Raw genomic sequence first — 12,070 nt, forward strand, 5'->3', positions numbered from 1 at the left:
TTTTTGTTAACCCGTTTGGTCGTCCTTCCTGTGGTCTCATTCCGTTTGTCCATCTCTCCCTTTCTCACAGCAAAGGGCTCCCTCGTCTCCTCGGCCTCCGAAACCCAGCACCCACTCATCACCCAGCACCCATCGCTCATCGTCAACTAAAGCAAGGGGACTTCTCTCCCTACTGCCCACAGACCGCCTCACTTTTCTCTTCTCTTCTTCCATCGCCCCCGGTGCACGCCCCCATTCCTCGTCTGCTTCCCTCGCTTCTTCACAACGAACAATTCCACAATGAGTGCCACCTACATCCCCCAGGCCCAAATTCTCCGCGACAACTGCGAGTTCCTGAAGCCCAACCCCAGAGTCCACAGCCAGCGCCTAACAATCCAGCACTGGCAGCTCAGAGATCTGATCACTTGTCCAAAGACCAGCGAGGAATTTATCTATGTTAATCAGAACACCGTCAATTGCTACAATACCCGCACAAAGACCACCACACCTCTCATGAAGGACCTCACATTCCAGCCCACTTCTCTGACAGCAGCGTAAGACCTTTTTATTTCAGATCGCGTTATCAACCGACCATGGGAAGGCGAAGTGGGAGAAGGGCTCACGGGGGAGGGGGACTGCTGAACTCTACCGCAACTAACCATAGAAGCTTGTTTGCCACCAAATCTACATAGATGCGGATACCTTGCAGCGGGCGGACAGCGAAATCAGTTGATGGTCAGGCAGATGAACAGCAATTGGTACGAGGTCGCCATAAAGATGATTCATAAACACTGTGGAACATATAGGCATAGGTTCGTAGATACTCACCGACTTGATTCTCCTCTAGGTTCGCGCATACGTCCGTAGGCGGATCAATTAACAACGCGCTATGTATTTCAGAGCATCTGGGAGGAACGCGATTATTGATCAGCAACAATGACGAGACAATCAAGGTCTATTCTTTGCCCGGCCTCCAGCGTCTGACGAGCATCCAATTCCCCACAGCTGTCAACTATGGTAAGCGACGGGCACTTTAATGGCGTGCTTACGATTGGCGATAATGCACATTCCAGGCATGACTTGCCCCGTGCGCTCAAACTGACATTTTTTTCCCCCGTCGAATCCTTAGCTTCTGTCAGTCCAGATGGACGCAAAATGGTTGCTGTGGGTGATTCGAACCAGGTCTTTTTGTACGACATCTCGGTCGCGGCAGGGTATCAAAAGATTGGCACTTACACAGGTAAAGCCATCCGAACCGTCTCTCTGTTCGGCCTCTGTCAAAGAATGTGCAGTCACGGCTGGTTCTCTGACCACCACCTTTCTTTCTTTCTTAGCAACGACTGAGGCCAGCTTTTCGTGTGCCTGGAATCAATCGTCCGAGAAGTTTGCCGTGGCCAGCCAAGATGGATATGTGAGCGTGTGGGACATTCGTTCGAGTGAAAAGATGTGCAAGCTCGGATCGAAGCAGGTATGAAGATGAAGAACCCTTTCGTACTGTGGCTCAAAGAAGGCGTGGTCTTCGCGATCAACTTATCTGACGATGATTGGTTTCGCGCATGTATTGATAGCAACCACAATCAAAGGGCGCTACACGCTGTGTCAAGTTCTCGTCTTCTGGCTCAATTGATTTGCTTATGTACAGTGAGCACGTCTCATATGTGAACCTGGTCGATGCCAGGACCTTCAATGACCGGCAGGTTGTCCGGGTTGCACCACCAAATAACGATGAACACGTTTCTGGCATTGCATTGAGTCCTGACAGCAAAGTCTGCTTTGTCGGTACGTGTAGAAAAAAAAAATCGATTTATTTGTACGAACTCATAGAGCTATGTGTAATTGTTTATTGAGATGGTCATTTTGCATGCTTTGTGTTCTAGGGCTGGAACATTCAGTACTCGAGTACGATGTGGACACGGTTACCCGAAGGAGTTTTCCTGCCGGCAGTCTAATTTAGAAAGTACAATCTAAGCGAAAGGAACAAACGCCAGAAATATTCGTACTGCTGGTCGGGATATCGCCCATCTATACCCGAGCTTCACTACGAATAAACATGATGGCACAAACCCAACTTTACACCATGATAATGAAGAGCAAACCTACTTCGCGCGATCAACCAATGAAATACTCAGCCACCCCTTGAGCACCATATACTGCACCTGGAGTGGTGCACCCATGTCAAAGCACACCCACATCACTCTGCCCAATACCAAAGATCCGAGCGAGGAGGACCGGTCGACTGTCAGGAAGAGACCAACGTATACCAAACTGCCGCTCAAAGCAGGACAAAAAGAGCGCCAATGGAATCCAATTATATCCGTTTCACAGCGCTGTCAGGCGCAAAGTCGGAATCAGCTCTTTGCTACCTTCTCGAGATTGATGAGGCAAAGATCTTGTTGGACTGCGGCTGGAACGATGCATTCGACGTCGAGGATCTCAAACAGCTCAGACGGTATATACGATTTTAGACACTTGCAGTATCGTTTGGACACTTGCAGTACCGTTTGGATTAATAAGGTCGCAATTGTTGTGGTTCTTGAAAACTAACTGCCTCAGACGCGACACTTCTCTTTCTCTTCTTCTTTCTTTCTTTCTTTTTTATCCGTATGGCTATATGGTATCGATCCGTGGACCGCGGGACACCACCCACAACGACGCTGAATACTTTACAGGATAGCGAAGGATGTTGATGCCTGTCTACTCTCACACTCGACGCTCCACCATCTCGGTGCACTAGCGTATGCGAAATCGAATCTGGGACTTCGAGCACAGACATACGCGACCTTTCCAGTCATGGACATGGGTCGTCTATCGTTATATGACATTTGGCAATCCAAACGGGCAACCGAGGACTTTACGACATTCAATCTCGAGGATATTGACCAGGCATTTGAGGCGATTACCTGTTTGAGATACCAGCAACCCACGGAACTCTCGGGAAAGTGCAAGGGAATCACAATCACGGCCTCTTCAGCAGGACATACCGTCGGAGGAACTGTCTGGAAGATCTCGAAGGATACAGAATCGATTCTGTATGCTGTCGATTATAATCACCGAAAGGATAAGTAAGGACATACTGGATAAACGATGTGGTTTGCAGAGAATCTGGGTGGGGGGAAGAGGAGTTTGTCGATTTGGGTCGTTATTGGTTGATTGACTGGCTGATTTTATTGAACGATAGACATTTGGATGCGACAGTGCTGTTGCAAGCGGACGGAAACGCACCACAAGAGTTCCAGCGGCCATCGCTTATGATCACGGACGCGTTCAATGCGGAACAATACCTGCAGCCATCTCGTCTTTCTCGCGATAGAGCACTCTTGGGTACTTTATCAATACACGCTCTTTTTTTTTTTTTTTTTTTCCATCTCCCGCCTGAGACCATTTTTTTTATTAACAAGCATTATTGAAACAAAAATCTATCAAAATTACTTTTATAGAATCAACAATAGCAACACTCAACGATGGCGGCTCGGTCTTACTGCCGACGGACTCTTCGACACGCGTCCTAGAACTAGCCTACATGCTCGACTCTTACTGGATGGCGAACCGAGTCCGGTATCCATTGATTCTCCTCACCAACTTTTCTTACCGGACAGCTCACTTTGCGACCTCGATGATGGAGTGGATGGGAGACACCGTTCGATCCCAACTCACGGATACACGCGAGAACCCTTTCCAGTTCAAGTACCTGAGACTATGTCAGCGACTGAGTGATCTTGAAAAGTATCCTGGACCGAAAGTCGTCCTGGCTTCGAACCTTTCTATGGAAACCGGATTCGCAAGGGAGGTCTTTTTGAGAACGGAATGGTCCCAGAACACGAAGAACACATTGATCCTCACGGAGCGTGCCTTTCCAGGAGAGTTGGCCCGGTACCTGTATGAGGAATGGAAGGAAGGCGTCGGGGAGCTGGCGAGCAAGGAGGTTGGGAATGAAGTTCAGTTGGATAACGTGCTACGGCTAAAGGTGGACCGGAAGGTCTTGCTCGAGGGCCAGGAATTAGTGGACTTCTTGGCGGCTCAGGAGGCGAAGTTGGAGCGCGAGCGTGCGGATGCGGCGTTGTTGGAGCGAAATCGCAGGACGCTACTGGAGGAGGAAGACGACAGTGACGAGGATGAGGATTCGATAAATGGGGATCTCGGCCATCTGGTAGACATGGAGTGGCAGCTCTCAAAATCGGGAGGGCATGATATTTATATGAAGGACGCGACCAAGTCTGGGGGGTTCTTTAAGCAGACACAGAGTTATCGGATGTTCCCTTTTGTGGAGCGGAGGAAGAAGATTGACGATTATGGTGAGAGTATTGTGGTAGAACACTTCTTGAGTGCCTCCTCAGGTGCGCCCCAGGACGGACGTGAGGGTCGTAGTAGTGGACCTAATGGAGAGATGGATGCGAATGGTGATGTTAGGATGCGAAGCGACGATGACGACGAGATGGCAGTCGTAGGGGGGAGAGAGGAAGGCGCCGATGGGAAGGACAGGTGGATGGATCCGGATATGATTCATCCGGAGGACAGTTTGCCGTCAAAGTACGCGACCTCGGAGGAAGAGGTGGTTATAAGGTGCAAGGTACGATATGTGGATCTCGAGGGTCGTGCGGACGAGAGTGCTATGAAGGTCATCCTACAAGCGATCGCACCGAGAAAGCTGGTAAGTGTTTTTCCCAGTCGTCATATGGTTTTGAGCTATACGTTTTTTTTTCTATCCATGGCTATAGCAGTGACTAATTTGGTCCGCATGAATTAGATTCTTATCCATGGAGCAGAAAATAAGACAGAATCCCTGCGTAACACATACTTGGAGTTGCCAGATCTGACACGCGAGATCTATGCGCCCTCGGTCGGTGAGATTCTCAACGTGTCGGAGGTGACGAACATGTACAAGATCAATCTCACGGACGCCCTTCTGAGCTCGCTCTCGTTCTCGACCTTGGGAGAATATGATCTTGCCTACTTGGTTGGTCAAGTTCAGATCCCTCCTGGATCCGTAGCCCCAGTGTTGGGCATGCCCACGGTCGAGACCGAAGGAGGTGCTAAGAAGCTGACGGCAGGAGGAGAGGTCGATGGTGACGTGGCGGACCCACAGAAGGCTCAGCAGCAACAACAGCAGGACCAGAACGGAGCGCTCGTTCCGTCCTCTGCAGCGCAGCTTCAATTTCAACCTCAGCAGAAGCAGCAACAGCAACTGGAGCTGCTTGCACGCGAGCACAGACCTGTGTTTGTGGGGGATATCAAGTTGACAGAGTTCAAGAACCGGGTGTTGAAACAGGCAGGGATTGAGGCCGAGTTCATGGGCGAGGGAGTGCTCGTCTGCAATGGTGTGGTCGCGATCCGTAAGGTTGACCAGACGGGACAGATTCTGTTGGAGGGCTCGCCAATGACGAATGATTATTATCAAGTACGGCAATTGCTGTATAAGCAATTTGCTATTTTGTAAAAGAATGTCGTTTCGTTTTACCTCTCTCTCCTCATGCGGACAGTTTTTCTTTTTGGCTTCCGCCTGTAATAAAATAACAGTGCTTTCGTGGTACTTTCCTCTGTGCGCCTGCCTCTTTGGATGTGCCGCTTGACTATGCTCTATCGGGGGTGCCTTGTAATAGATGGACGCGCTTTTTTTTTATTTTATTTTTTTTTTGGCGCCTGTAGAATTTTCTCTTCACATGCGATGCTTATACATCTTTTTCTCTTCAACGAAAGCTCATAATGTTTATCATCAGCAAAAAAAAAAAAAAAAAAAAAAAAAAAGAATAATAGCAATTTACAATGACAATATAACAATAACAGCAAACAAGGATAACAGAGTACAATATTTATTGAGTTCTCCTTGAGAACATGCGTCGTGTCGTGTCATTTTGAACAGGGGAAAGGATTGGAGAGTTGAATTGTCCGAAGTGTTTTCGTGAAATTGGTATAATTGGACATGATAAGCAAATAGAAGGAAAAGAAAATGGGCGAGCAATGGTACACATGAAAAAGAAAGAAAATAACATATAAGCAAAAACAACAACAAGAACGAAGCAATGAATACAGCAACAACAACAGCAACAACAACAACAACAACAACAACAACAACAATAAAAAAAAAAAAATGCGGTTGAAATAAAAAAAACGAGTAGAGAAAACAAAGGACAACAACTACTGTGGAGCGTGAAAGTCGATAGAGGAGTAGTAATAGTAATAATAACAATAACAATAACAATAATATATATAAAAAGATAACAAAAAACAAACCATTAAACAACGGGGGGCTAGATGCTATCCCATCCATCTACCGATGCAGGCTTGACCACGAAGGCGAGAGCGACTCAGCCTTCTGATCTGAGAACGGGTCCATGTCCAGTAGACCCTCGTTCGAATCAAACGTCTTGAACGGATCGTTACTCGACGTCAACGACGGGATCGAATTCGTCCTGCTGATCGTCGATCGCGAAGGATAACTGGCGCCCGAAGGCAGATGATCCTGATAATACCGATCGTACTCCTGTTGCTGCAGCTCATACTGTCGCAGCCTTTCCTGGAACTCCTCCTCCGTGATCATCAAACTATCCGGGATACTCGATAGCGAGCCCGTTGTCTCTGTCATACTCTGCTGAAGCCCAAGAGACGAATTGCCCAAAGAGTTGAGCGTGCTCCTCCTGTACCGATACCGTGATGATGCGGCCCCGATGGTGTCGGCCATACTGGCGCCACTGCCCGCGGTTCTCAAACTAAGGATATCGGCCATACGGGATTCAGAGTCTCGGCCGCTGCTGCTGTTGATCGATCCTGCGTCGAATCCCTCTTCCAGATTCCGTGCTGCTGCTGATGATGATGACAGTGGCGGATACTCCTGTAACAGACGCTCTGCGCGCGCCTGCATCGCCGCAGCCCAGTACTTGCGGACCACAGAGGATGTCTCGAAATTAGAACGCGTCGATGTCATGGAATTGGTGCCACCGTACGAATCCGTGAATGGTGATGAGGCCATCCGCGTTTGAGGCGGCAATATTGGGGTCTCAAAATGTGCATGTGGTGGTACAGCGATCTGTGCAACATCCATGTCCGCGGCTGCTCTCGCGTTGTTGCTCCATTTCGATGTTAAACCTCCTCGGGATTCCCGCGCAGTCTCTAGATCTGTATAGCTTTCAGTGCCCGTGGAAATGCCCGCGGGGAGGATGCCCAAAGCTTTTTCGTCCAACCGTGTCGTTGTCGTTGTCGTTGTTGTCTCGACGTCGTCATCATCATCCCCATCATCTTCCATCTGATAAAAATAGCCCTCCTTTGGTTTACGCCCAAGTCGGAGTCTTCTCTTGGTCTCTTTCATAATACCCTCCGACGATCTCGATCGGGGAAACGCCTTTTTGGAACGGGTCGCCCCCGCAAACCCACAGATCCTGCGACGGCGCCGACTAATCACAAGCGAGGCCACCACGGCTGCCAGGCAAATCAGGATCAAGGCGCTGCAGATCGTGGCCCAGAGGGTTCTGACCCTCCGCCGTACTGTCCCATCCTCTGAGCCGCTTAAGGAAGAATCGCCGTTGGGTTGGGGTAGTGGCATCGAGGTCGTCACGGGGCTGGTGTCTCCATGGAATACTGAAGACGACTGGGATGATCCTCCGGAACCGTCTCCAGATCCGGGCGCAGAAGTCGATGTTGTAGTGGAGGGAGAAAGAGTGGTACTGTCGGGATTTGGGGAATATATGGCGCTGCTGACGGCTGTGGTGGTAGGGCTGCCGATGGTTACGGCCTCTGTGCTTGTGTCTGTGCTAGATATGGATGGCTGTGTAGGGACTAATGGGGCGATGGGCTGGATAGTGGTGGTTGGCGTGTGCGTAGTGGTGGTCGTTGGTGTCCCAATCCTGGGTATCCTCGCCACACCCGAACTTTTGGTCGAAGGTGTAGGCGAGGGCGGGGACTCTGAGGAAGATGGAGAAGGGTCAATAGGGGGCATGAAGGGCTGAGGCGGAAGAAGCTGTGGTTCGAGCATAGGGGCCTTGATTGCAAAGTCGCACTTGTCCTGTTCAAAGTCGTATCCGAGGAAGCTTGATCCCTGGGCGAGGAGTTGGATGGAGCCGGTGGTGGCCTCGGGGCCGCAATCTGGTAGCCTGAAGGCATACTGTCCTGCGGGTGGTTGGATCTGCATGCCTGTGAAGAGAGTCTGGACCGATCGCCAGACGCCGGTGTCGGGGCCGTCAGCGTCCATGCAGTAGAGGTCTGCGGAGAGGGTGTCGAAGATGAGCTTGTCGAGGTCGGAGACACGCCAGACGAGGATGAGGTTCTCGCCTGGCTGTACGGCGGTGGAGGTGTCGGTCGGGGATACACAAGAGATGGCAGCGGCGAGGGGGGAGAGCAGAAGGAAGGGGAGGATGCAGAGGAGGAGGAGATGGGGCCGTAGAGAGGGGTGAGGAGGAGGACGGGAAGATGGAGCGGATGGTGTGGAGGAGAAGGAGGAGGGAGCTGCTGCGGGCGGGAGTGGAAGTGGAATATCCGGTGGCATGTGTGAGTATGTGTGGGTATGTGAGTGGGTGTACAAGTCGAGTGTGTGGGGGCGAAGAGCGGGGTGTGTTGTGGTGCGGATGTATGAAGAGTAGCGGGGACAGGCGCAGAAGAGAGGCGGGAGAGCAATTAGGAAGCACACAGAGGGGGGGGGGGAAGAGGGGGGAGAGAGAGGGGGAAAGAGAGATAGGAAGTAAAAATAAAACAGAGGGAGAGAGAGACAAAGAGAGCAGCCAAGGAGGGGGGATAGAGGGAATGAGATTCGACCGAGGAAGCAAAGAAGACGACAAAGACGGAGGCAAAGGAGCGAATGAACAAAGTGGATGAATGAGTGGATGAATGAGAGTGAATGAATGAGGGTGAATGAATGTGAGTGAGTGAATGAGCGAGTGAATGGAGTGGGTGTGAAAAGTGATCAGCCCAGCAGTCGAAGGAGAGGAGGAAAAAAGAAGGAAGTGAGACGAGCAATAACGTTATTTGAGGGGGGAAACACGGTAATGGTAATGAAAATGGAATATGGAAATGGAAATGGAAATGGAAATGGAAATGGAAATGGAAATAGAGAGGGGGTGGAACCAGCCCTCTGGGACAACAGACAAGAAGAACATGCAGACAACGTGCGCACTTCCATTTCATTCGATTCATTCGGCTCCTTCGATGGGATGGCCCTTTTGCTGCTTTTCCTTATTTATTTACTACTCCACTGCTGCGGTAGTCCATGGTGCCATGCATCCCCATTCCATGTTGCCTACCTAGTCTATCAGCCTAACTGCACCATCTACCTGTCTCCATCCGTGGCCTTGACTCTCTGCCCCATCCTTCTCTCCCATCAGGACGCTTTTGTTGTTGTGTGCGTGTGTTTGTTTTGTTTGTGTGCTTTTGTGTTCGTGTGTTCGTGCTTTGTCTGTTGATTGCAGCTTTTGTCCATGGGCGTCTCTTTATTTCAGACTATTTATTTAATTGCTCCGTGTGTATCGCAATCTGCCTCATTTTGCGTCCTGTGCCGAAAACTCGTACATACAGGCACGAAACAATAGAAGCGGGACTTGGGCCCTATTGGCGGCTGAACGAAGTAAGAGGAGGAATAGGAAGAGGAGGGGGAATTGAGAGCCAACATTCTTCTTTTTTAAGAAAGAATCTACAGTTAGACTGCCTGAATAAAATATAACAGTGTAGCGTGAGAGTACTGGGCTCACGTCGTTTTATTCCTCCCTCTCTTTTTTCTCTCGATACACGGCCTCTATCCATGGGTAGATTTAGATGAATCATTAGTTTTTTGTGCTAGCCTACTTTTTTTATATGTCCACCCAATCGTTTATTAGCAAACAAAAAAATGTAAGGTCAAAGGAGGAAAGAGTGAGAGAGACACAGGAGGGGGGGGGGGGCCTGTTCGCGCGTCCAAGTAAAGTGAAAGAAGTTGTTTCAAGATTGGCCATCTCTCGATAATTTCTCATTGTAGAAAGACCGCCAAACCTACACTCCCAACAAATACTAGCGCTCCGCACAAGTTCCCTCCCCATTCGATACATACTTTTGTGCCCGCATCCGAGATCAACCTCTGTCTCTCTGTCTGCCTGCCTGCCTGCCTGTGAAAGTCCGTTGCAACGTGAATGGCTGGGAATAGAAAGAAGCGGACATGTGTTTCCCAAACATTTACTCTGCAGCGCAGACGAGCGAAGTTGGGGGGAAACAAATAAGAGCAAGCGTACGTTGGTATGTGCCTCGTCCGTCCTTATGTCCTTTGGTATGACCATACTTTGATGTGCTACAAAGCATCAGAAGGAAAACGACATGCAAGCAAGCAAGATGTCCCAGTGATAATGCACGACATATAACGCTCCGAGAACCACTTGTGATTCTTGTCCTTGTGTACCTCCTCCATTCCTCCTTATTGGTGGAGCAAAACGCGTGTGCCTGTTGACATGGTGCATGGTCCACAAAATAACCCATTGGGGGCTTCTTCTCCCTCTTTTCTTACTCTCACTTTCTTTCTCTCGGATCCGACTCAACTCGACTCGGTTCGACTGATAGGCCGGTATCTCCTACAATCTCTGGGCGCCACCTATCTGTCGGAAAGCCAAAAAGAATCGGCCTCTGCAAAGACGCCGTCTAGTACGTTCTTTTCTTTTACTGTCGCCATTTCTCTATTTCATTCTCTCACGCTCTTGGACAATGTGATTTGCTCACGCCAAAACAAACAAACACTCCAAAGAAAAATAAAAATGCATGCATCAGAACCATGGCGAAGGAGAATAAAGTCAGAGAGCGAATCGTCGGAGAGGCGAACCTTCCGTAAACGTGCCTCCCATCTGAGCACGATAACCTTTTATCCTGTTTTCGTGCGGGGAGCAGCCTTTTTTTTTTGAACATACCATAGAATTGTAGGCGATCTGGATCACGTATCGGAACTAGCGAGCCATCGGGAAGAAAGAAAAAAAAAAAAAAAAAAAGGCGCATATTTTAAACAGCATGCTGATGATCGATCAGTCACCATTGGGTCTATTGATAGTCTAGTCGAGAATACTCATTTTAGCGTCGGGGCTAGTCTGGTTGTGGAGCCGCGCTGTAAACAACAGGGGGGTATGCAAAGAGACGCGTACACATCTACACTCGGGAATGAAATAGAGAAGTATGAATAGTGCATGATTAGAAATCAGGGGATGATGGTTCCAGAGGTACAATAGACTGTTACTATACATTCTGGGTATCTGGGTAGATACATAGACTACCTCTTGCTATATAAAATGCCGGAGTCTTGAGCGGGGTTTCGCGCACATGTTTGTGGGACGTTTTATTATGAAGAGCACTTTCACTTTGCGCGGTGTGAGATCTCTCGTGGCCACTTTTGAAATTACTCCGAAGGCAAAAAAGAAATGGAGATGGAGTCTAGTTCGCCGCGAACATGGTATCAAATTCACGCGATATCTGTGACTCTTCCCTCTGAGCAACTACAGCGTCCATCGACAGGGGAGTGAATATGTTTATGAATGCTGCTAAACACGTTGAGGGGGGGTTTTTTTTTATTTTCACACGAAGGTGATGCAGCGTCCATGTTGTTGTTTTTCATAATTTTGCCCGTTTTGTTCTGGTTGTTATTGTGGTTGCGCAGGCGTGTTTGCAGGTATATCTTATTCACGCGTGAGTGAGCTGATGACCCTTCAACGCGCGAGGGTATATATACTTTTGCAAGAGTGTAAAATGAACTCCTTAGATTTTGGGAGTTTTGCCTGGGCTTTACAGCTTGCTAGCTGCCTTTTGAGGGGTTTCAATTGGGGTGTGCAAACGGACTGCAGTTGCTGCGATCTATCGGCCTAATGCAGCGACACGAGGTTATTCCGGGGTTGTGCATGAAGTAGGGATGAATGCGCCCTTGTTTTTCTCCGCCCAACAAGGCTTGGACTCCTGCACGAGAAAGAAATACGAAAAGGCGGGGTTTCCTTGAGGCTGTCGTGTGCGAGAGAGATCATCAGTCATCCAGGGGCCTGCAGATACTAAAAAAAAAGAAAAGAAAAGAAAGTCCCCTCGTGTCTAAAAGCAGGGGGTGCAGGGCTGTAAGTTGAGTCGTTGGCTTGCAGCTGTGTGCATTTCATTTCAAAAATATGAAGACACCAGACAGTGC

At 49.2% G+C, this 12,070-nt stretch overlaps 3 protein-coding genes across 3 annotated transcripts; 2 read left to right on the forward strand and 1 right to left on the reverse strand.

Annotated features, from left to right (window-relative positions):
- Positions 1–279: 279 nt before the first annotated feature.
- BC939DRAFT_504848 (WD40-repeat-containing domain protein) lies at positions 280–1,933 on the forward strand (the record flags this gene model as incomplete). Its single annotated transcript, XM_051560576.1, has 7 exons — positions 280–533; positions 672–737; positions 827–996; positions 1,109–1,219; positions 1,314–1,447; positions 1,548–1,758; positions 1,857–1,933. The coding sequence occupies 7 exons, from the start codon at positions 280–282 to the stop codon at positions 1,931–1,933; spliced, it is 1,023 nt and encodes a 340-aa protein (XP_051410264.1).
- Positions 1,934–2,276: 343 nt separating this feature from the next.
- BC939DRAFT_504849 (beta-lactamase-like protein) lies at positions 2,277–5,413 on the forward strand (the record flags this gene model as incomplete). The annotated part of the gene is made up of 5 exons (XM_051560577.1): positions 2,277–2,428; positions 2,649–3,041; positions 3,158–3,300; positions 3,417–4,627; positions 4,724–5,413. 5 exons carry the CDS (start codon positions 2,277–2,279, stop codon positions 5,411–5,413), a joined length of 2,589 nt encoding a protein of 862 aa, XP_051410265.1.
- An 831-nt stretch (positions 5,414–6,244) lies between these two features.
- Positions 6,245–9,171, reverse strand: BC939DRAFT_478750 (uncharacterized protein; the record flags this gene model as incomplete). Its single annotated transcript, XM_051558793.1, has 2 exons — positions 6,245–8,242; positions 9,148–9,171. 2 exons carry the CDS (start codon positions 9,169–9,171, stop codon positions 6,245–6,247), a joined length of 2,022 nt encoding a protein of 673 aa, XP_051410266.1.
- Between the last annotated feature and the right edge of the window lie 2,899 nt (positions 9,172–12,070).

The sequence above is a fragment of the Gamsiella multidivaricata genome (assembly GCF_025024155.1).
Source record: "Gamsiella multidivaricata strain RSA 2152 chromosome Unknown BC939scaffold_50, whole genome shotgun sequence".
Lineage (NCBI taxonomy): Eukaryota > Fungi > Mortierellomycota > Mortierellomycetes > Mortierellales > Mortierellaceae > Gamsiella > Gamsiella multidivaricata.